This window comes from Chionomys nivalis, chromosome 21 (genome assembly GCF_950005125.1).
Source record: "Chionomys nivalis chromosome 21, mChiNiv1.1, whole genome shotgun sequence".
NCBI classification, from domain to species: Eukaryota; Metazoa; Chordata; class Mammalia; order Rodentia; family Cricetidae; genus Chionomys; species Chionomys nivalis.
This window is the reverse complement of record NC_080106.1, coordinates 46,241,382-46,267,019: the sequence shown is the minus strand read 5'-3', so window position 1 is coordinate 46,267,019 and position 25,638 is coordinate 46,241,382. Positions and strand designations below refer to the sequence as shown.

The following is a 25,638-nucleotide window of genomic DNA, read 5'->3' as shown; positions in this document are numbered from 1 at the left end:
TTTGCGTGTGCAAGCCCTTGAGCTTTACGCAGTTGCACGCACCACGCACGGTCCACGTGGCACTTCTCAGAACAGGTGGCTGCAGACTTCAAGTCCTTTGTTTTTTTCTTTTTGAAGAGACAAATGAAAACTATTATCCATATATTCATCTGCTCTTGAAATTAATATCAGAATCTTTTTGCAGTATTTTGTAAAGTCAGAATGATTGGAAGCTGAAAACTCAGCAAGTCTGTAAAGACCCTGTAGCAGCAATTTTTTTTTCAAAAATGAATATGTTAGAGAATCACAAAGTATTGGCTAATGTGGTATTTCAGATATCCAGGGAATCTAAAACTAGGTTTATACTAAAAACACAATATGTGTTATTACCAGGAAATTGGTTTTTATTGTAATTTAGGCCATAAAGTTTTTTCTGACATAAAACATTTCACAATTTTGATAAAAATTTGAGTTTTCAGTTTAGTAATTTTGATTTCAAAAGCTCAGTTTCTCAGCGTGAGGATGGACTAAACTTTAGGACCCAGCACACAAGGGAAAAGGCAGCCATGGAAGCACTGGCTGTAAGCTCTGTGTTTGAGAGCAGAGATTGGCAGACCCAGGGGCTTGCTGGCTGGCCAGCCTAGTAGAATTCAGAGAGCAAGGCTCAGGGAAAGACTGTCTCTCCAAAAACTAAGTTGCTGTAGAGAAAGACACTAAACACCAGCTTGTAGCCTCCGTAAGCACACTCACAGGCACACACGCACACACGCAAGCGCGCGCGCACACACACACACACACAAATAAATACTTTATAAATTATACAAATTTTCATTTTCCCTTCGGAGCTTCTGAATTGATGTGTTTACATAACATTTTCATCGTTTATTTTACAGATATGGCCTTTCATGTATTGCTCAGTTTAGAAGAAGACAAAGATAACAGGCTGAGGCAAGAGGATTGTCGATGGCATTGTTACAAGTTTCAGGCCAGGCAAGTCTGGGATAGGGTGAGAACTTGCCCCCTTTTAGGTCTCAAGCCCAGTTTCCCACAGTACCTGTGGCTCCTCCCTGCACTCTTCATCCTGTCCCTACCCTAGACCCCTTCCTCCCAGGGGCGGGGCTTCCCCTTTCCTTGCCTAGCCTGACCCCTAGGTCACTCAGCAGTTTTGGCTACACCTTTCCTTTGCACGGGTCTCCTCCTGGGGGGAGGTGGGAGCCCGGAGGCCCTCATCCCCTCTTTCCCCCCCTCCCCTCTTTCCTCTCATGGTCTGGCTTAGTTTGCCGGCTGTGTTCTGCCTGGACTCTTCCCTCCGCCAGCTTTCTCCCTTACATCTACACTAAAAATCTCCCTTCTACTTTGGGAGCAACCCTGTCCTCCTTTTATTTCTATGTCTTCATTCACTGCCAAAAACATAAAATAAAAGCCAAGAAAAAGAAAACAAAAAACGCACACATTATTTTCTAAAACTATACCAGTGTTGAAAACCACTAAGAATTTCACTCAAGTAAGAAAAGGTTCCTAGGGTTATATAGCTCATTAATTGGGAAATTAAAAATCCTATGATATGATATGATATGATTTATTCTTCTGTGCTACATAAACTTTAGTAATTACTATAAAGCTACCTTGTTCAATGTTTCAGGAAGGCCATAACTTAAATACAAAGCCAAATAAAAAGTTATCCATAAAACAATTGCTTCTCCATTCTGCAAATTATTAAGACAAATTTCCCTATACTCCTTACACAGCCACTTTCCACATATGATCACTGCTAAGTAACTGTGAACCATGTTTTTTCAATGTGGTTGGAAAATAAATCCATTTTTTAAATGAGGAGGTTTCACTACTTTCTTTTTACACTTCTTTCAGCAGTCCTTTCTTACGCTTGTTTGATACCAGGTATTCTGGACATTTCTCTTCTTAGCACCACGTAGGAAGTGAAAGTGAAGTGCTGTTTGCACGCTGGCAGGTGTGCTTCTGTATGTGTGTGTGTGCACATGTCGGTGCGTGCATGTGTGTGTGTTTCTGTATGCGTGTGTGCACGTGTGTGTGTATGTGTTTCTGTATGTGTGCGTGTGCATGCTTCTGTATGTGTGTGCACGTTTGTGTGCATGCATGTGTGTGTGCTTCTGTATGTGTGTGTGCGTGTGTGTGTGCGTGTGTGCATGTGTATGTTTCTTATGTGTGTGTACGTGTGTGCACATGTGTGTATGTGTGCGTGTGTGTGCACGTGTGTGCACGTATATGTGTGCATTCCAGCAGGTGTGCTGCCAAACTAAGGCCTGAGCAGCGATGAGTGGTGGATTAAGGGTCTGCACGAGCAGCTCCTTGTAGAGTTCTCAAGGGGACAGTCTGAGGCTGGAGCAGGAGAAGAGATTATTCAACAGAGGAATAAAGTGTGCTGAAAAACTCCATGCCAAGTGAGAGAATGGCTGCCGGAACCCAAGCTCACAGGCACAGCCTCAAGCTGCAAGGGGAGCCCGAGTTCACATGTTCCTCAGGCTGTAGGAAAGGATTCCTAATGTTAATTAAAGACATTCTGTTTCATGGGTAGTGAAAGATGTTATAGTTAATTAAAACATGGCTCAGATCCTTTTTGAAGGATGCCTTTTCTTTTCCTCAAAGAAAAACGATGCAAACAGTTTCCCACAAAATGTTGCCTTATTTTTATTATAAAAATGAATGTCAATTAAAAGACAAATTTAAGTATTGTGTAAATACGTACATGGGAAGATTAGTAAATGGTAGTTAAGAGACAAAGTAATAGGCCTGGTGTGATGGCTCAGTGTGTGAAGGACACTTCTGCTGAGCTTAGGCTGATCATCATCTCTTAGGGGTTCCTGGGACCCACATAGTGGTAGGAGCAAACTCACTCCTTCAAGTTGTTCTTTGACCTCCACACTCCACACTCATGCACACACAGAGGGAAAGAGAGAGAGAGAGCACTGTTTGAACTGTTTTTTTTTTTTTGTTTTTTTTTTTTTTTTTTTTTTTTAAGAAAGCAGTTTCCACCACAGGTAATGACATTTACAAAATGCCCGAAAAGGAACTTTGTTCTATGCATGCTGCTCCAGAACCTGCCAGGGTATGCACGTCAGCTAGGTTGACAGGAGCTCACTACTCTACTGTGAAGGGAGCTGTATACAGAAAGAAACTAAAAAGGAGCAATTATTAAGAGTTATCTCCTCAACCCCTGACTTTCTATCAGTGAAGTGCTATAGAGAGAATAAGCCACTCTTGGCGAGGAATGACTTTTATGGGTATCTTGCATCTGTTAGGTTGAAAGGGTAAATAAAAATTCACTGCAATTACTTAATGAAACCCTCAGAATGCTTTATAAATATGATTAATATGCTCCATTATTAGTGGATATGTATCAAGCAAGTTGTAGGTTGCCAGAATGTTTATGTCAGTATTTTTTTTTCTGACATATAGCCTGTACTCACATTCTTCCTATGTAATACTACCGGGCAATGACAAAGATATAGGTCAGCCATGCATACAAGTTAACAACTGTACTGGAAGCTTTCTACAGTGTCATAAAGATGCTGACATATTAGCCATGGAAATGGCTACGTTGGGCATGTGAAATAATTAAATAATAGTACATTGAATCTTGTTCTATAAAAGCAAAGGAAATTTCAATCCAATGAATTTTTGCTTTCATCATAAATATTTTAAAATAACTTTACTGTATTTATGTGTGTGTGTGTATTTGTGCACGTGAGTATAGTGCCTGCAGAGGCTAGAGGAAGGTGCCCAGCCCCTGGAACTGGAGCTACAAGTGGTTGTGAGTCACCCAATTGGGTGCTGGGAACCAAACTCTGGTCCCCTAGAAGAACAGCAAGAATTCTCAACTGCTGAGCTCTCTCTCTAGCCCCTGGTACACGTTCTGATTAAACTATATCACTGGAATAATGGAAAACAGATGGCTCACAGAATGAACAACTGAGTGAAGTTGGTTTCTGGAACTTTGAAGGAGAATGAGGTATTAGGAAGGAGGGGACCTGCGCAGCCAGCAAGACTGAGGGAGGCTCTTTCTTTAGGGCTGCAATATGAGCGGGACTTCTCACTGAGCTGTAATGTGATGAAGAGCCCTACACTGTAAGGCAGAGCAGGCATGCTACCTGGGGTATCCGCTCTTAGACTCTACCGTCATGGGCACAACCCCTCCTGACTTCATCTAGGTCTAACTGACTCCCAAAGTCCTCACCAAATACTATCAGCATATGCCTTCGGGGATTAAATCACTAACAAATGAATTGTAGGAATATACCTAAACCACAATAGCCAGCAAGGGGTTGATCACTAAGCTTTTATTCTTATTCTTTCCAATACATTCTTTTGTTAAATATATTAGTCATTTATTAATAAAAGTCTTTAAATAGAGGCACATTAACACAAATTTAAAATGCCTCTCTGATGAACAGAACTATTGAGTAAGAATGTTTCTTTAAAAAGACATAATGGAATTATTAAATGGATCACTAGTATTATCGGAAGGGAAAAAGCATGAGAGGTCAAGGTTGAGTCTAGAGGAAAAATATTAAAAATTTGATGATATTTGAGTTTAGGTATTAAAATACAACTGACTGGATAAAAGCCAATAGCTTTAATAGCATCAGCTAACAACAGACATCTCTTAGGGGTTCCAAGATGACACAGCAGATGGGGGCAGTCTCACTCCTCTCCACAGTCACACAGGGCGGACACACTGACATGAGATGACATATTGAGATGTTATTGATGATTCTGGCAGCATATGATTAGAAGTGGCTTCAAGGAGAGAACAGAGGCAAATGCTGCCTGTTTCCCTCACGTAAATGGAGTCCTGCTATCAATCATCTATCTATCACCTACCTGTCATTATTATCTATTATCAGTCATCCATCTATCTGTCTACGAATGGCGCGAAGGAATCAGGGGACAGTTTCAGAGGAAGGGAACCGGTAGGAATGGTGAGAGTAGCAAGAAGCACAAGCTGAATATAGTGAGGGGTGTGCACGGCAATGCCATCATTGAGCCCATAATTTTGTACACTAACTGTGCTGGGGCGTTTTGACTGTCAGCTTGACTCAACCTAGGCTCATCTGGGAAGAGAGTCTTGAAGAGGGAATAGGCAGATCAGATTGGCTTGTGGGTATGTCTGTGGGGATTGTCTTGATCATTCTTGGAGGTGGAGAGACCCAGGTTGTGGCCTTTTCACGGGCTGGGCCCTGGACTGGGCAGGACTGTCTAAGAGAAACCAAAGTTAGCTCTCTGAGAGCAAGCAGACATGACAGAGGTGTAATTCCCTCTGCTTCTGTCTGTGGATGTGACTCTCAAGTCCCTGTCTGAACTTCCTTTCAGTGATGAACTGTAAGCTGGAATTGCAGCTCTTTCTCCCACGTGTCACTTTTCCTCAGGATATTTTATGATCGTATCAGCAATGAAACTAGGTTTCTAAGAATTTAAAACAAGAATAAAAAAAAAATTTAAAAATATTCTTTGTATTTGCTTTGTGATTAGAAGACTAGTTCTATCTCCGATCAATTAGGGAATCACCTTGCATATTTAATTTTATCCAGTCATTGTGTCTCTAGTGTACCCAGTAAATATAGAAGATACTGGCCTGTTACAGACTTTCTAGCAGACCAGGCAGATACTCTTTCAGAACTTTATATAAAGAAACTCTTCTTTATTAGGGGTAGTCCCTTGGAGCTGACATGATGAAGTCTGTCCTTTCAAAGTTTAGAAGGGAAGAAGCTTGAAATCAGGTGTTGAGCAGCATCCTGACCCTCTGATGGCTCTGAGAGGGTTGCTTGCCTGCCGCTCACCCCCTGGTGTTTTTGGACTTGGATTTACATTGCTGCCTGTAGGAGGAGGGCCCGCTTGTTCATCTGGGCCGAATGGCTTAGCCCCGAAGTAATTGTATTGATTAAATCACTGCTTAGCCCATTAGCTCTAGCCTCTTATTGGCTAACTCTCACATCTTGATTTAATCCATTTCTATTAATCTCTGTATTGCCACATGGCAGTGGCTTACCGGCAAAGATGAAGCATGTCTGACTCTGGCACAGGCTCCATAGCATCTCCTTCCTACTCTACTTCTGTTCTCCCAGCATTCAGTTCTGTCTTCCCTGCCTACCTAAGTTCTGCCCTATCAACAAGGCCAAGGCAGTTTCCTTATTCATTATCCAATGAAAGCAACACACAGACAGAAGGACCTCCTATACTAGCTGTCCTCTCCTTCTTCACCCTTCCATGGTCCTTCTCTCTCTGTGCTGTCTTTTGTTCTTCTGTCTGTGTCACAGCCTCTTCTGCCCTTTTCTTAGAAGGATGTTTGACTTTGGAATTGGAGCCCACCCCAATCAATCCAGGACAATCATCTCATCTCCAGGTTTTTAAGCTGATCATATCTGTATCCACCAGTTGCAGGGATTAAGAAGTGGCTGGGGCAGCACCCTGTAACCTATTGCACTCAGCAGAGCCAGCCAACTTATGCTCCCGAAAGGGATGAGAAGCAATTGAGATGATGAGCTCGAAGAACTGGCCCGAGGTTTTCCAGATGACAAGCCGTGAACGTGAGATTCACATTTACTTCCAGAAAAAAAAAATTGTCTAAAAGAGTAAAAGTTTCCAGGATTTTCCATTTGGATGTCAAAGATAATTTCTGCAATCCATTTTTACTGGACTATCTTTTACCACTGACATCATAGGGTGCACTAGAATCCCCAGCTTCACACAGTCATTCTATAGGTAATTAGTCACGTCTGATCAGTTTGATTGTTGCCCATGGTGTTAGCGTTTTTTCATGACTGTGACAAAATGCCTGAGGAAAACAAATCCGGGAAGAAGGGTGTCTTTGGACCATGGGTTCAGAGATCTCAGTCTATGGCACTTGGAGCCATTGTTGCGGGGTTGTGCACGGAGAGGCAGGGCACCACAGTAGAGGGACTGTGGCAAAGTGACTCACCTCATCTCAACAGTAGGCAGAGACTGTGAAGGAGCCCAGGACACAACAAAGCAGGAAATGGGCCTGAAGTACACACTCTCACATCTTAAGACACCTACTTCTTTTTTTTAAGTTTCTCACACTATTTTAATATTATAAGAAATCATTGAGATTAAAACTTAAAGTTGATCTCCTTACCTATTCACAAAGGAAATGCTAAAGAATGATAGAGATGCCTTTTCCAAAACCAAATCCTTACATTATCTGGTATCAAAGGGCATAAGAGATAAGTAGGCACCTACTTCTACTATATATATATATATATATATATATATATATATATATATATATATATATATATAGTCCATATGTTTGACAGCAGCAAGTGCCTTTGCCAATCAAGCCATCTTCTTGGTCCCTAGTTATTGTTGCTAAAATTTTCTTTTTTCCTTTGATGTTGTTTTGAAGCAAGGCCTTACTTGGTAATCCAAGTTGGCCTGGAACTCATGGCAATCTCCAGCCTTAGAATTTCAAGTATAGGCATTAAAAGGGTGAGAATTTCAAGTATTAACATTACAAGGGTTAGTCTCTTAGTTAGGGTTGCTGTTGCTATGATGAAACACCATGACCAAACGCAACTTTGGGAGGAAAGGATTTATTTGGCTTACATTTCCATTATTACTGTCCATCATTGAAGGAAGTCAGGAAAGGAACTTACACAGGGTGGGAACCAGGAAGCAGAAGCTGATGCAGAAGCCATGGAAGTTGCTGCTAACTGGCTTTCTTCACATGACTTGCTCAGCCTACTTTCTTATAGAACCCAGGATGACTGGTCCAAGGGTGGCCCCACTCACAATGGCCTGGGCCTTTCCACATCAATCACAAAATAATTACAAAAATGCCCAGAGGCTTGCCTACAGCCAAATTTTATGGAGGCATTTTCTCAATTGAGGTTTCCTTCTCTGAGATGACTTTTGCTTATGTCAAGTTGACATAAAGCTATACAGCATGATGAGCCACGGTGACTGATTCAATCTGTTTCATCGAAGTTCCTAGCTGTAAAGTTTCTGCTTGTAAGCATTCAGGCACTACACTGGCCCACCCTTGAGGTCTTCAAATGCAGTCACTAAGAGCACTCTTTGTGCGTGCACTGGAGTTCCTAAGGGCGCTGATTGAATACGTCATCAAGCTCATGCACCAAAGCCCTTCATAAAAAGCAGGCCCCTCCTGTGTCTCCCTCTCTTTTCCACCACTTCCATTCCAGAGGTCTCTTCTGTCACTCTCTTCCTTCCCTTCCCCTCCCCCAGCAAACCTCCCCCCTGAGTCCTGTTGTGTGGTGTAACTTTCCCTCTCACCACTGGGCCACACTGCAGAACAGCAGCACTGCTACCTCCTGAGTCTGCCACCAGGTCATCAAATCCATAATGAGATTTAGTCTGTCAGGGAGGGAAGTCTATTCATGGCCCCTTCACATACTAAAGCCTCATCTTGGAATGCCGCACTGGGGACCAAAACATAGGATCTTTTAAGGGGTTATTTCATATTCAAACCATAACACACATAATTTATAATAAAAATTTATTGAAAATAACCTTAGTGTCCCCCTATCGGATGTTAAAGCATTCATGATCCAGCCCTTTTAAAATGCAGCATACCTATAATTACATATGAAATTTCTAAGAGATTAGATCTTGAAATGATAGGCTGATCACAATCTCTTTCCAGCCTACATGCATTTCAAAATGGCATGTTGCATGTTCGCCTCCAAAATACACACATTTATCTGCTAACCATCCCGTGATGAACCTGTAATAATGAAGACTAAAGTGAAGTTCGCCTGAACTAGTGTGAAAGAAGTTCACGGAAGGCACAGAGCTGTGTGTGGAAAATGCAAGGCTTCAAACATAACGAAAGGAAACGCATCTCCACCCCCTTATCTGTGTCCCACACACTGAGTGTTTTAGAAAGATAAGTCCTAAATTTGTAACTGTATTTGAGGAAAAGAATTGTGGAGCTAAGTGTAGGGATGGAAGGGAGCTTTCTGTTGTAAATGCTACTGTGTTACTTGAAGTTACCTTGCTATAGACACAGAGCAAAGGGGTGGATGGGGGAGGGATAAAGAAGGAGGGAATGTGAAGCTATGAGCTAGTTTTCACCTAATTTAATTTTTATTCTACTTTTGTTCCCCTCCTTTTGTTTCTTTTTTGAGACAGTCTTGCTGTATAACTCAGGCTGCTCCCCCCAATGCAAATAATCCTCCAACTTCAGTTTCCTGAGGCTGGCCTATACCATCTTGTTTTATAGATTTTAGCTTCATCTCTTAATACATTTTGTCGTCCCTCAAACAATTCATTGCTTCACAAACAAAGCATACCGATGTGTGTGTGTGTGTGTGTGACTGTATTTATGTGTACTCTTCCATCATTATCTTTGTGTGTTTTCTACAAATAGAACCCCCACCCACCCACACACCACTGTTCTGTGTAACGTCCCGGTTTTCAGGGTTGGAAACCGCCTCCTCTTTTCTCTTCATGAAGCAGCTCTCCTGCAGGAACGCATGCGTCTTCTCAGTTGACCACATTGCATTAGCTCCTGCAGGAACGCATGCGTCTTCTCAGTTGACCACATTGCATTAGCTCCTGCAAGAACTCATGCTCTTGGTGGTTTGTCTGCTCTCCAAGCACCAGAACAGAGTTTTGCCAAACACTTGTCACTGACCACAAAATTTTAATGGAAGAGTCGTCTAGGAAAAGTTGTGCTTTCTATGATGACCAGTTTCAAGGGAGCTAGAAAATGACATGTGACCCAAATTATACAAATCCTGCTTAACATAAAGATCTAAAGGGGTCAATGAGATTCCGAAGCTCTGCATTAAACCCGTACTATACAAAGTAAGGTAAGTGCATGGGACATAAATGGTTAAAAAGCTGTGTTTGATAAGCATTGCAGATAGCATGAGGAAAGAAACCCGACTTAATTACAATAAAGAAAGCACAGCTCTTGCTGTCTGTGTCTCATCCAAACAGAGCAGGCCCAGGGATGAACTAGGCAAGCACTAACTCTGTCATGGAGTAAGGTGTGTTGAAGATTGGGACTATCAGCCTCTTGCTGACGCACCCCCAGACCCGGATCAGAGCAAATATCACTCCTGTTTAACAGGAACATATGCTCAAAATGAATTATCCCAATTCACCCCATAAAATCACTGCATCTTCACTGCTCCATCTTCTTTCATCTGAAACCACTTTCCCTTGCTCTGGACGGAGCAGAGTAGAGGGTCATACTACTCAGTGCATGGGACTTCCCATACCTTACATTGTTTCATAGTAGTTAACCATAACTCACCTTCGAAGACCAATAGATCCCACTTTTACATCCTTCTAAGAGACTGATATTCAGTTTAGCTCTCCATAAATAGGTGCTCTGATGTCAGACCCAACCCATCTCTTCTGACCTTATGATAACGTCATGTTATAAAATGATGTTCACTTTGACTTACTGTGAGAGCAGTTTCATATTCTCCAGCAGCCAAGTGGGCTGAGCCAAGGTAGAGAGCAGCTTCTCCTTCCATGCTCCTGTCATTTCCTGAAGTGGGAAGGTAGAGAAGTCACCACGGTATTTGGGGACAGAGTCATCACACAGATGCAAACCATCGTCAGTCAATACAACAGTCACTCTTTTAAAAGCTTACACACATGGCTGGAGAGATGACTCTATGGTTGAGTGCACTGGCTGCTCTTCCAGAGGTCCTGAGTTCAAATCCCAGTAACCACATGGTGGCTCACAATCACTTATAATGGGATCTTCTCACATAAAGTTGTAATGCAGGTAGAATGCTCATATACAATAAATAAATAAATCTTAAAAAAACTTGCACATATACCAATGATCTTTGAGACTAACCTTCATTTAAAAAAAAGGCTGTGTGTGTGTGTGTGTGTGTGTGTGTGTGTGTGTGAGAGAGAGAGAGAGAGAGAGAGAGAGAGAGAGAGAGAGAGAGAGAGATTTAGGTAAAACTTATCTGGATCTCAAATAACAGGTTAAGGCATTTTAGCATTATAATTATAAGGAGTTCTTTCTATACACACAGACACACAGCCTACTACATACTTTGCACATGTCATAGAATGTTGATGTTAGTCTACCATGTGTAGACCTACCATTGTCCAGCATGCCTGTGACAGCTTACATGAAACAACCAGCAACACGTAACAGCTTAAATGGTTACACACTCCTGCCAATCCTCTCCGTTTCCAACAGGACGCATGATTAACAAGTTAAGGATGTCAGTCTGGCTATGTTGAATTCAGCATTCCTGGTGCAGGCTAATGCGAGAATGACCAGCAGAGCCTGCACTGGGATGGAAAAATGCTTTCCTTCTCTACCTACGCTTTCTCCTTCCTAATTTCTGGAATATTTTTGTTTCGCAATGACCCAATTCTTTCCAAAGGCAAGAGTGTGAAGGTGCAATGTGTGGTCCAGTATGAGGCGTGGCATACTGCAGATGCCTGCACAGCTTGTTCACGTGACTATGGAAATGTCATGTGCGAATTTTATGTATTAGAAACAATACATTAAAAGTTCTCTTTAAAATAAGAATACTGCCGGGCGGTGATGGCGCATGCCTTTAATCCCAGCACTCGGGAGGCAGAGGCAGTCGGATCTCTGTGAGTTCGAGACCAGCCTGGTCTACAAGAGCTAGTTCCAGGACAGGCTCCAAAACCACAGAGAAACCTTGTCTCGAAAAACCAAAAAAAAAAAAAAATAAAAAAAATAAAAAAATAAAATAAGAATACCGGGGGTTGTTGTTGTTTTTTTTTTTTTTTTACTTATTTATTTATTTTTATTCTTTTTTAATTAAAATTTCCACCTGCTCCCCATTTCCCATTTCCCTCCCCTCCTCCCAAATATTGCCCTCCCCCCACTTCCCTCCCCCTATCCCCACTCCTCTTCTCTTCCCCCCACTCCATTCCCCCTCCCTCTCGATACTGAAGAGCAGTCCAAATTCCCTGCCCTGCGGGAAGACCAAGGTCCTTCTATCTACGTCCAGAAAGGTGAGCGTCCAAACAGGCTAAGTTCCCACAAAGCCAGTTCATGTATTAGGATCGAAACCTAGTGCCATTGTCCTTGGCTTCTCATCAGTCTTCATTGTTTTTTGTTTGTTTGTTTGTTTTGTTTTGCTTTCTGCCTTTAGATGTCGCTGGCTTTCACAGTCATCCAAATCCTGGAAACACAGATGGCAGAAATCCCTGCTGGCATGTCTCTGCAATGTCTTTAGGTATCTGAATCCCGGGTTCTGGATTTCAGGAGTTAGAAATCCTCCTTGCTGTGTTCAGTCTCTCTACCCATGGAGTTACTGCTGGTGAGGATGTAAGATGCCAAGGCAGACAGACAGCAAATGCCTGGGACAGTACCTGCTTTGTTTTCAAGATATTTCACTGGCTATAGAAAACTATGATATAATGTAGGCAAAAGTTTCTGTCCTGCCCAGTCCCACAGCCATTCAGTCACAAATAAACACACAGAGGTTTATAGTAATTATAAATTGCTTGGCCTATTAGCTCAGGTTTAATATTAACTAGCTCTTACAACTTAAATTAACCCATAATTCTTATCTATGTTTAGCCACGTGACTTGGTACCTTTTCTCACTAAGGTGTTCTCACCTTGCTTTCTCTGCATTGGACTCTCTGACTTTCCTCTCCCCGGAATTCTCCTTGTCTGGTTGCCCTGCCTATACTTCCTGCCTGGCTACTGGCCAATCAGTGGGTTTTTTTTTTTCTTGTGATTCTTGTGCAACTTTCTGTGTTATCAAAATTTGCTCTTGACATTGGTCCAAGTGCTCAGGATTTGCGTCCCCTTTACTCCCTCTAGAGAAGATATAGACCATCATTTATGCAGAAGCCGTTAATCTGATGGAATTTGTCTTTCAGTGATAAGAATTTTCTTTAAATATTTCAACTAAGGTTATTTAAATAAAATAACAGAAGAACAAATGAACTCAAATGTTTACTTTTCCTCTAAAATAAATTAAAATCATACCACAAGACCAGTCCTGTTTTGCCCCAAATAAGCCATTACCTGCTTAACAAATGAATTCATTAAATATGTCCATGAATCAATAAACTTTAGTTCAAGACTGTAGCTTCTTTTTTTTCCTTCATGGAAAAACTAGTCTATTAGAAAATTACTGTGTGGTGATGTAGTAATGAAAGGGGTGTATTTTTTCTGCATGTTATGAATTAAAAGTTTATAAGAAAATGCTTCATTTTCATTATGCTTATACAAATAAAGATGCTATAAAACATTAAGGGCGTGAGCAATTTTCCTAAAAGTATTCTTACTGCTTAGAGTTTAAATGAGAATCATGTGGGCATCCTGGCCGCCTGCAGACGCTGATGCTGCCAGTCTGGGGTGGGGCAGAGTGTGACTTTTATAGCATGCCTCCTGGTCATGTTGAGAGCGCTAATCCAAAGGCTGAGGTTTGAGAGGGGCAAAGGTCTAAAGATATTACAGTGTTATTTCCTTGTTATTGCTAACTAAATATTTACTGCAGTTTCCCAAGGATCTGACTATAGGGAATTTATAAACAATAAAATGTTTCTCAGATTGAAAAAAAAGAAAAATAATCTATACACACCCACCCCCCACCAAGACACCTCCCCCCATGCACACAAATTTACAGATGACCTTATCTCCTCTTTGTGAATTCCTTGTTTTACAACAGTACCCCCAGTGAATTGTAATTTTGGAAATAAAGCTTTCAAGAAACTAATGGATATCTCATTGTCAGCATTAAGGGCTCTCCTTCTGCCTTACAGCAAAATCTGAAAGCGTATTGATGGCATTTGTCTTTGCATTTCATAGGAAATAATTACCCTAACACTTGACAATTTTTACTCCTCTCTTGGGAGAACCAGTGTCTGTCCATTAAAGAAATCAGTGTGAGAGCACTCTCTTCCACCCACCTTCTTTGGCTATTTCAGAAGCTTTTATTAGAATTTTGATGGCCTGTTTGTATTCTTTGTTTTCCAACATTCTGTCTGAGAGCAATCTGTAGGTCCTCACGAGACTTTCACAGGCGAGCAAGTTGAGATAGTGGCCTGTCTCATCCTTCCATATCCGGCCCTGCGTCAATTCATGGAAGGCTTCATAATGTTGGGCAGCTTCCAGCAGCTCACCTGCAGAATAAGAGCCATTCATAAGTAGAAAGCACGGGTCAAAAACTTGTTTTCAAAATTGTGCATGTGTGTTAGAATTACTCATAAATGGGGAGACACAGGGGACACGTGTGTCAACCATTGCTCATAAAGGGTAGGGACAGATGCGGTCAAAGGACTTGAAGTGGAAAACGATCTAATGAGGCCTCAGATCTCAGCACTGAACTCTGGTGAGACATCTCCAAGGGGGGGTGACCTCGGTCGGTAGAAATGACGGCCACTGTGCAAGCCCTGCGACAGCATGAAGATCCGTCAGTGCTACAGCCTCACTAAGTTGACCAGTGTCTCAGGCACTGCGTGCCTTCTCTGTTTAACTGCAGTGTGATGCCGTGGAATTCACATGACTCCATTTTACAGAAGGGAGAGGAGAGGCTCAGCTCAACATTGGGTGTCTAGAGGGTGTAGAACTGTGAAGGCTTCTCCAGAGCTTGTGCTTGTCACCATTATTGCTTTCTGGAGGTGGTGTCTGACTCACTCTTAGGGAGCACTTAGGCATTGTGAGAGGCATGGACCAGTTACACACTTCAGGCTCTTCCATTGTCTGCCTAGATCTGGATGATGTTCCGGATGCTATCCTACCAGTCACTCCCAAATGTCTCTTCTTAAATCCCAAACTCTAAATTAGCCTTAAACCATTTCTTTCCTTAAAATCTGAGAAAGTCTGTTTCTGGGAGAGTGGTCTGCAGGCCACAATGCAGATGCACTCTAGATGATAATACCCTTCAGGCACACTCCTGCACGCCGGCCGGCAGCACAAGCAGCTGTGGCAGCATCAGGTGACACACTGCACTGCTCTAAGCTAGGCCAACCCACCCAGGCATTTCAACTGCAGCAGGGAAAAAGAGCAAAGGTTCTTAATTCAGTTTTACTCCTTTTTTGTTTGTTTGTTTGTTTGGTTAGGCTAATTACTACCAAATTCCATGTCTTAGTTTACTAGTCTGTCAAACAGGCATGTAGTGAAGCTATTCAGAATTAATTAAAGCACATTTAGTGTATTATGGAGTTAGTGTGTAAAATAAACATAGAAGTGTTAACAGTGGGCATAGCAATAGCATTTCTACAATAACTAACAATCAGTTGCAATATAGTCACTATAGTTATACTTTAATTCAGCTTATCCTGCACAATTTAAGAATTAGTCTTTCTAACAATACTACCGTGACAGTTTAAATGAACCCTCACGGTTCCTACTAGGAACACTACATTTCCTCAAGTTCCTTCACTGCATGGTACAGGCAGGCATGGTGCTGCCTTGACTGATTATATAACTCACCAACATTTGTTATACTAACTTTGATATTCAGACTCTTAGCGAATACACAGACAAGCTAGGAGTGTTGGCACACACCTGGATAACCCTGGCACACACCTGGATAACCCCAGCACTCGGGAAACTTCTGTGTGAGAATCGGATTATAATAGGATACTATCATAGGCAGCATGGCAAGACAGGGTCTCAAAAAATACATCAAAAATAAGAGTGACATTTCCAAAGACAGGTGAAACAAGTGGAGATCCCCTAGCGATTAAGTGACAGCAGAATACAGTAAAGTCAGCCAGAAAAAGTCCTTACCTTGTGGGCTGGGGTGGGGAGCAAACCAGAGGGCAAGGAGTCCTACAGAGCTGTTTGGAAACCTATCACAAAGCCTTGGAGAAAGGAGAGCACACAGCTCTAAACTGAATTGCCAAAGAATACTTCATTTCATAGGCTTTACAATGAATGAAAAAACCCGAGGATGGAAATGGTCAGAATGGGCTGAGGTCCTGTCTCTGCCTTCCCTGTGAGCCACTCTTCCCTCCTTGCTCCTGAGTTTTGAGGGTTGTTAGGTTTCTGGACAACTCACATGTGTAAGGAGGAATAATGCCTGGGAGACTTTGGGGTACTGGTCACTATGAAAGACCATCTTGGGGTAATCAGAAAGAATCATTTTGTGTGAATTTAGGGTTTTCTAGAGATTTGGGGTTAGCATCAGGGGACTGCCTAGTTCAAGACTGTCTGGGAGTCAGGTCTCAGAAGAGTGGGGTTGTGACCTCCATGGAAAAGGGTCTAAGAGGCTTGGATGAAAGAACCAGGAAGTAGCCTTTCCTGATGGAGTAAGGCATTGAAAACAAAGGCTTTCTTCCTCACATATTATCCTTTGAATGTCCCCAGACTGGCAAAGGGATGTAATCTCCAAGTTTTCACTGATGAGGAAATGGAGGCTCATAAAGAGTAAATGACTGAAATCTGTAAACCACATTTAAAACATTTTTTTATGGTTAGAGGCTGAATTCCTGGTCACCAAAGCCCTGTATAACCAGTTCTACCACATCAGCTATGGCATCACAAACTGTCAGGAACTTAGGTTGTCTCCCTTGAAACTGCAGCCAACATCTCTATGAATGAAGCAATGCTTGAGTTAATGCTTCCTGGTCTCTTCTAGACCCCTAATGTGTTCACTCAAGCCAGTCCGTTCCTGTAACCCGTACCAAGAAAGGAAGTGACAACCCATCACGCCTTCCTGAATACCCAGATTTATAATCAGTGCCATTCAAATTCTCTGTTTTCTCCTCAACTGTGTGGGGATTCCTTAGGGACACTTGGAAGTCTTTGGAAGTCCCACATGTTGTGACTTCAGCCAACCAGTGATGGCTTCAGTCCCACCTGCCACTGCTTTGGCGCTGCTGAGGTGGGTCCTTGGGGTTCTGATCAGCTGCCTAGGAGGAGAGCTTTCAGTCCTCCCAGGGAAGGTTTCAGTCCTTACATTTCTTGATGGAAGCAAATAAGGCAGTAAAGATTTGGTTCAAAGGACCACAAGCACACAATGGCTAACGGCTGGTCAGAACTCGAAAGCACTCTTTATAATACGGTATATACTTGACTTAAAATATTAAAAGGTAAGCGTACGGCATGATAAGAGTTTAGTAACTTAAATGTAGTTACTCCCTTGAAGCAGGATCAACAACGGTATTATTTCTGTCCAATCTATCTCCAATGGCAACAAAGACCTAAGCAATTATTTAATGTTATGACTAAGTGTTCTGATGGCCAGTCGAATAGGTATCTATTGAAATATAATGCCTACTGCTTTTATCTGAAAACTTACATAATGTTACTAAAGTTTGGCAAAGGCCATAAACAAAACTCCTTTTGACCAAGCTAAGTGCAAACACCAATGAAAATAGCAAACAGTGCCTTAGTTCTTTTTCTTTGCTGTGGTAAATGCCGTGACCTAGGCAATTTAGATCAGAAAGGGTTCATCTGGGATTATAGTTCCAGAGGGCAAGAGTCCATTGTGGTGAGTGGAGGCAGCCAGGGGCAGGCATGGTGACTGGAGCAACTCTTCAGTGACGTACTTCCTCCAACAAACCTACACTGTCCCAAAGCTCCCCAACGGCACCATTAATTGGGGACCAACTGGAGGGTATCTCATTGAAATCACTACAGCTAAATTTTCAAATCTGGCTCATAACATTCTTTATAACTCCCTTGAAGTGTTCATATAAAACCCACCCTTCATTTCCAAATAAAATTTAGCATATCGGGACCTGGAGAGATCTTTCTAGACCCCGCCATCAGTCTTAGAATAGTAAGTGTGAGCGGGTGATGCAAGAGTCTGAGGTGGTCAAGTGTGGACATTATTTTCCACGGAGGAACAGGAACAGAGGGAGGGAGAATCCGGTATCACAAAATAAGACTTATCAAGTCCAAATGGATTAAAGACCTCAATATCAGTCCAAACACACTGAACCTGCTAGAAGAGAAAGTGGGAAGTACTCTACAACACATGGGCACAGGAGAACACTTCCTACGTATAACCCCAGCAGCACAAACACTAAGGACATCATTGAATAAATGGGACCTCCTGAGACTGAGAAGCTTCTGTAAAGCAAAGGACACTGTCACTAAGACAGAAAGGCAACCCACTGACTGGGAGAAGATCTTCACCAACCCCGCAACTGACAAAGGTCTGATATCCAAAATATACAAAGAACTCAAGAAATTAGACCGTAAAAGGTTAATCAATCCAATTATAAAATGAGGCACTGAGCTGAACAGAGACTTTTCAACAGAAGAAGTTCAAATGGCCAAAAGTCACTTAAGATCGTGCTCAACTTCCTTAGCAATCAGGGAAATGCAAATCAAGACAACATTAAGATACCATCTTACACCGGTCAGAATGGCTAAAATCAAAAACACCAATGATAGCCTCTGCTGGAGAGGTTGTGGAGAAAGGGGCACTCTCATCCATTGCTGGTGGGAATGCAAACTTGTGCAACCACTTTGGAAAGCAGTGTGGCGGTTTCTCAGGAAAGTCGGGTTCAACCTACCTCTTGACCCAGCAATACCACTATTGGGAATATACCCAAGAGATGCCCAAACATACAACAAAAGTATATGCTCAACTATGTTCATAGCAGCATTGTTTGTAATTGCCAGAACCTGGAAACAACCTAGATGTCCTTCAATGGAAGAATGGATGAAGAAAGTATGGAATATATACATATTAGAGTACTACTCAGCAGTAAAAAACAATGACTTCTTGAATTTTGCATACAAATGGACGGAAATTGAAAACACTATCCTGAGTGAGGTAAGCCAGACCCAAAAAGAGGAACATGGGATGTACTCACTCATATTTGGTTTCTAGCCATAAATAAAGGACATTGAGACTATAATTCGTGACTCTAGAGAAGCTAAATAAGAAGGTGAACCCAAAGAAAAACATATAAGCATCCCCCTGAATATTAACCTTCATCGGGCGATGAAAGAAGACAGAGACAGAGACCAACATTGGAGCACTGGACTGAAGTCTCACGATCCAAAGGAGGAGCAGAAGGAGAGTGAGCACGAGCAAGGAACTCAGGACGGCGAGCGGTGCACCCACACACTGAGGCAATGGGGATGATCTATTGGGAACTCACCAAGGCCAGCTGGCCGGGGACTGAAAAAGCATGGGACAAAACCGGTCTCGCTGAACATAATGGACAATGAGGACTACTGAGAACTGAAGAACAATGGCAATGGGTTCTTGATCCTATTGCATGTAATGGCTTTGTGGGAGCCCAGGTAGTTTGGATGCTCACCTTAATAGACCTGGATGGAGGTGGGTGGTCCTTGGACCTCCCACAGGGCAGAGAAACCTGCTTGCTCTTTGGGCTGAGGAGGAAGGAAGACTTGATTGGGGGAGGGGGAGGGAATGGGAGGTGGTGGCGGGGAAGAGGCAGAAATCTTTAATAATTAAATTAATTAATTAATAAAAAAAATCAGCAAGAAAAAAAAACAAAAAAAAACAAAACAAAATAAGACTTAGTAGAAACCTCATATCTGTTAAAGTCTCCTGAGGGAGGGGAGTTTTGATCACATGGGCAGCAGGATCATCAGCAAATCTTCAGCCCTGTAACGTCAGGGCAGCAGTCAGTGAGAGCACTGCTGAGCTGTGTTTCTGCAGGCCGTGGTTCTACGTCATGCAGCACGGGCCACACTCCTTCACGTGAGTCAGGGGAGAAAACGGCCGAACTGTCACTGGAGGGATGAAAGGCAGCCATCATAGACACTGCCGGTGTCCATTTATTTACAAACCACAAAGTAGACTGCAAATCACATCTTAGGAGAGCCTAAGTGAACAACTGTGTGGGACAGCAATACCTAGATAGACAGAAGGTGGCCCAAGCCTCGATTTTATTTCATTTTGCTTTTAACAATTATACGACATCTACATAAGCAATAAAGACTTGGGCATGCATTTATAGTTTTTCACCTCAAGCAAAGCGTGCTCCTAAAACAGTCACACTCATTGTATCTAAGACTCACACAAACAAGAGATCCACACACTTATTTAAAAACACAAACAAAAGCCAAACAATGCTGCTGTAAACTGCAAAATGCTTTGTAGGATGTTAAGACAAACACAATGTGGAGAAAATACAATTTTATATATTTGGATATTACCCAAATTGTGGCTTTCCCTCTCTGCACACCATCTCTGGAAGTTTATAGATATTTGTTGTCTCACAGCAGATGTCTAGAACAAATATTAAGTAAAGGGAAATGTATATGATCTCCCCCATTTTAGTTTTTTTTTAAAGTAGGAAGATTGACTAGATATTAACACAAATGGGTTTAAATGTGAAGCTGCCATAAAGGCAGGAACATAAATGTAATTCTCCCAGCCGCTATTTTGATGCACATTTTTGATTCCATGAATATTTTATGAAATGGCCCAAACTAAAGCCATATAACATTCCTGCATTACTGATGCTTGCGCCCGTAAGCTACGAACATTAGAGGCATGATTGAATGCATTAAAATGAACTCATTCAGCACTGCATTGATTACTTGAAGGGGGAGGGAAACAAGGGAAAGAAAGAAGAAAAAAGAAAGAAAGAAAAAGAAGTTGTTCCACTTCAGGAAAACGGCAGACACTTGGAGTCTGAAAGACAGGGGGGTGAGGCAAGTATGAAGACAATAACGTTTAATAAAGTGTTACTCATGCTAGCCTGACATTAATTAGGCAATGTGTTAATTATGTCCAAAGATGGCTGCCGGTATTGTTCAAGTAATTTGAAATGTCACAGCCCTCAGATGCAGAGGCCTGTCCTGCTTTAGCTCCATACATCAGCAAGTCTGAGAGTAACTAACTATTTGTTTTTCTATCAACTTGTACATTTGCCAGTAAAAACAACACTGCAAAAACAATTGCACAAAAATAATTTGACAGGTCCATAAGACCCATTTCCTCAGCGACTTGGGCATATATTGTAAGCGTATTTAGTTCTAAATTGTGTGCATTTGTTGAAGACTTTAGGGAAATATCCCACTTTAGTTTAAAACAACAACCCAAGGAACAATAAAGCTTTATGTATATTGTGTTGTATTTCAGTCTGGAACCACTGGGCCATCTTTGGCATACGTTACTGTCCTGTACAATGTGGACACAAAATGTGCTAGAAGCAATAGTGAGCAGAAGCAAAACGAGAAAAATGCTACCACCCTACATAAAAGCAAAAGACATTGCTTTCCATTTTGGCTTAACTGCAAAAGCAATTTACATCATCTTTCCATATTTACATTCAATTATAATGACTATGACGGCACTATACATGCTGGCATAGCTGAGGCTTACCATCCTGCCAATGGGAAAGACAGAATTCCATCATTCATCTCCTGTGTATGCCATGGCAAAATGGAAGGCCATTGACAAAGGTTTGCTTCCACACTCAATAACAATAACAACCCTAACAACAGGACAGGAAGTGTGCCCTTTCAAGAAGCCACTGTGAGATGCAGGGAGGAACCTTAGCGAGCTAAGTTTCTTTTCAACAGATATCAGGTGGGCTTGTGTGTGTGACTGTGCATGTGTGTTTGTGTCTGTGTATGTTTATGTATGTGTATGTGTTTCTCTCTGTGTGTGTACGTGTGTCTCTTTCTGTGTGTGTGTGCATCTCTGTGTGTGTATACTTGTGTCTCTCTCTCTGTGTACGTGTGTCTCTCTGTGTGTGCATGTGTGTCTCTGTATGCATGTATGTATGTCTCTCAGTGTGTGTATGTGTGCCTCTGTGTGTATTTGTGCCTCTTTGTGTGCTGTATGTGTAAATCTGTTTCTATGTGTGTGTATGTGTGCGTGGGTGTGTGTTGGAGTCAGAGGGGAGACTCACAAGGCCTTTATTATGATGATGGCCACATCAGATCAGGGTAAAGCCTGCCTTGACCTTCACAGGCCCTGGAGGAGGTGTTTGTTGTTAACACTTGTTGTTTTGATATTTATGTAGCCCAGGTGTGCTCAGTGCACACATGCCACTGCCAAATGCCAACAGTTGCTGTCTGAGTTTGGGGATAGATACGAAGTGCCCACCCCAAAGGTGTGCTTATGAGCTGCTGGCTTTGGGAAAAGAGACCCTTTGGGATTTGCCCTAATCAAAGGATTGGTCCCTTGGCAGATCCAAACTATGATAGTATTATTTGGAAGCTGTGTCTGATTGGAAGAAGAGGCCCCAGGGTCCTGGAAAGACTCCTCTTGCTATTGTTTTCCTCTCTGCTTCCTGGCTTCCATGCAGTGAGCAGTTCAGCTTCTTGCAGCTCTCTCTAACATGAGGTCCTATCTCACTTCCAGCCCAAAGCTGAGAAACTTCTGAAACCACAACCCAAGACAAACCATTACCCTTTAAACTGTTTCTCTTGGTGTGTGTCACAGCTGTAATAAGTCTGCCTAATACATTTTCTTTGGTCTTAAAAAATGCATAAACAAGCCAAGCAGTGGTGGCACACGCCTTTAATTCCAACACTCGGGAGGCAGAGGTAGTTGGATCTCTGCAAGTTCGAGGCCAGCCTGGTCTACAGAGCAAGTTCCAGGACACCAAGGATTCAAGGATTGTTATGCAGAAAAACCCTCTCTTGAAAAACCGAGAGAGAGAGAGAGAGAGAGAGAGAGAGAGAGAGAGAGAGAGAGAGAGAAAGGGAGGGAGGATAAACTGAAGATATCAGATTGTCTCAAAATTAAAACAAGAGAGAGAGAAAGGGAGGGAGGATAAACTGAAGATATCAGATTGTCTCAAAATTAAAACAAACAACCCCCCCCCAAACATCAAACACTGGGTTCAAGCCCTAGCACCACCAAATCCGGGTGTGATGGTACACAGCTGTAATTTAGCCTTTGGAAGGTGGAGGCACAAGGATCAGGAATTCAAGGTCAGCCCTAGCTACATATTGAATTGGGGGCTACCCTGAGTTACATGAGACTCCATCTCAAAGAAAAGGTAAAACATTTGTAAAATTTGTACACATGGAATCAGTATTTCTCATGAAGAAACCTATGGAACGTCCAGTTTTCTTCAGATAACATTACTTTACATTCATGGTTTTACCTTATTTGAAAATTCCTATTATAGTTTTAAAGTCTTCTTAAAATATCAAGCAATAACAACAGAAAAGCCCTAGAAATGTAAGGCAGTATTTTGTGCACACGAGGCCAGTGTGCTGCGTGCTCAGACACTCCCACGTGTCCTTAGGCACACAAGCCTGCAGATCAAGGTCCCAGATGGACTTTAGCACTAACGAGGGACCGTCCATTAGTTTTAGCGGTATTGCTTTTACCTGCAGTCCACGCTGCTCATGGCTTTAAATAAACTACATTCAGCCTGCTTTGAATACATTTCTATGAGCAAAGAGAAAGATGTAGGAGACTATCTGCCAGACTCTGTAAGCATGTGAGTGAGGGGAGTGGGCAGAGGCGGGCAGTGAGGAGCCAGGGAGCAAGCTGTTCTCCACATCTTTGTTGGGTGGGTAATGAACATGCTATTTGGGATACTACAGAGGGAGAATCAATGAACAGACTGAAAATGTTTGATTTAGGTGAGTGTGAAGGAGATAAACCACATAGTTAGCCACTTACTTGCCAGGCACACTAGTAAATGATTCTCATGACAGGTTTTTCCTCCTCTCTTCCCTTCCTTCTTTCCTTCCTCCCTCCCTCCCTTCCTTCCCGCCCACTCTCCCTCCCTTCTTCCCTCCCTCCTTGTCTCCTCATTTGACCCTGAGGATTAGCATCTATGTGTCCACACCTTAGGTCTATAGTAACAGCCTTAGTGACTGTCTTGCTTGCTGTTGATGCTAGCGATGGCTGCTGATGGTGCAGAAGAGGGAAGAGAGGCCTTGATTTCAGGTTTGAGCTCCAGCATCAGGACCCAATCACCCTTTCACAAAGCCTGCAGAGCTTGCCCTCTGAAACCCGACACCAGCTCGGCTCAGTTTAGCTGCAGATCTTGGGGAAAAGATGGTGTGAACCCCATGCTTATACCTGTACTTCACAGACTCAGTAACTTTTGCTACAAGGTTGTCTGTGTTTTATTTGTCTATTGCCTGTTTTTCTCTTCCCTTTCCTCCCTTTCCCCTTCCCTCCTCTCTACTTTCCACTGCCCCCCACACCCGTTCTTTTCTCTTTTCCTTTCTTTTATATGGAAGAGCCTTCCTCAACCCATTGACTGCTACTGAAGACTCTAATTAGAAAGCATTTTCTCTCCTCTGGTCCTTGGTAGGCATGCCTCTCTGCAGACGCAGTTTGGAGCAGTGTTTCTCAGCGGCAAAGAAAGCACAGGCCCAGGGCAGTTACCTGCTGCAGAGATGGCTGAGGGCTTGGTGCAGCCAGCCAAGGCCCCTTGCAAAGCCTTCAAACAGAAAACCCTGCTGCATAGGCAGCAGCACCCCTGAACCAGGCGGGGCTTCCTCTCTGTGCTACTCGTTAAGCAGTAAATAATTAAAACACCCTGAAAAAGACAGGTAAAATACAAGCCACAATGTCAGGAACACAGACATGAAAGAGAAAGGGGAAGAAAATGAACTAAAAAAAAGGCATGAAATAATTCATTTGAAGCTTTAATAAAGTTTCATTGCAGTCTTGTTTAAAGATATATCAGACTTCAGGGATGTAACCTATTTACATTTTTATCCGAAGTTCCATTCAAAGATCTCGGACTTTGATTCTTTTACACAGATCAAACACGGTATAATTTTCTCTTGGCTATCAATACTTAAAAAGAATCTCTTCATTAAATCCTGTAAGGTCTTCCGCATGTGTACACAGCGCAGATGGGTGCTAAACTGACAGAGCCCAAAAGGGGACAGTTACTCTGTGCAGAAACAGCAGCATGAGGCCAGGTGGTGTCCTTAGAAAAGTTTGAGTGCATGAGCTGTGAGGTGCCTCAGTCCAGCAGTATCTGATCACGTGGATCTCGGAAAATGTATGATAGGAGTCACACCCACAACTAACTCCTGGGGTTTCCAGCAAAATCTAAGTGTGTGATAAAAGAGCTGGCAGTTTTGAGTCTGTCAATGGCACATTCGCCCCAGGGAGGGGTTCTGGACAGTCCTGCTCTTGTCTGTGCAATCCCCCTTCCCCACTCCGTCCTCTCCCCTCCCCGTGCTCTGGGTCTCCTGTGTTTGCATGGCTTTGTGACTTCTCCCTTCTCCTCACTAGCAAACAGAGACACTTCTGGGGCACTGTCCTCCAAAAGATGTTTAAGATGCAGTTTCAAAAGCAATTTATAGGCAGATGTCTGGATTTTCTTATTTTACTTATCTGGAGGCTGGGCTTGAACCCAGGGCTTCATACATGCTAGGCAAACACTCTGACAACTGAACTACTTCCTGAGTCCTAGGGTTTATTTTTAACTATGACCCAGGAGGGAAAATTCTCCAGGAACCAGCTTAGTTTTACAACAGGTGTGGCTAGGACTCGGCTACACTATCAGGAAAACCCACAAAGAGCTTTGCAAGGTGTCCTGGGAGATTGCTTTGTTTCTACTTTTTCCCCTCCTTCAGATACCTGAAGTGCCCATGAATACATTTATGTTTTCAAGACTAATGCTTTGAACATAGTAAAAATGACAATCCTGCCAGGAGTAATCCATAGATTTGATGCAACTGCAATCCCCAACAAAATTCCAAGACAATTATTCACAGACTTGAAAGAACAATCCACAATCTCATATGGAAAAACAAAACATGCAGGATAGCAAAAAACAATCCTGA

The 25,638-nt window shown here is 42.5% G+C and overlaps 1 protein-coding gene across 1 annotated transcript in view; it reads right to left on the bottom strand.

Moving 5' to 3' along the window:
* Positions 1-25,638, bottom strand: part of Ttc29 (tetratricopeptide repeat domain 29) — a 219,667-nt gene that overhangs the window by 137,739 nt on the left and 56,290 nt on the right. Inside the window, exons 5-6 of the mRNA XM_057753904.1 lie at positions 13,881-14,093; positions 10,413-10,498 (exon numbers count right to left, since the gene is read on the bottom strand). Coding sequence (XP_057609887.1) covers positions 10,413-10,498; positions 13,881-14,093 — 299 coding nt within the window. The remainder of the gene's footprint in view (positions 1-10,412; positions 10,499-13,880; positions 14,094-25,638) is intronic.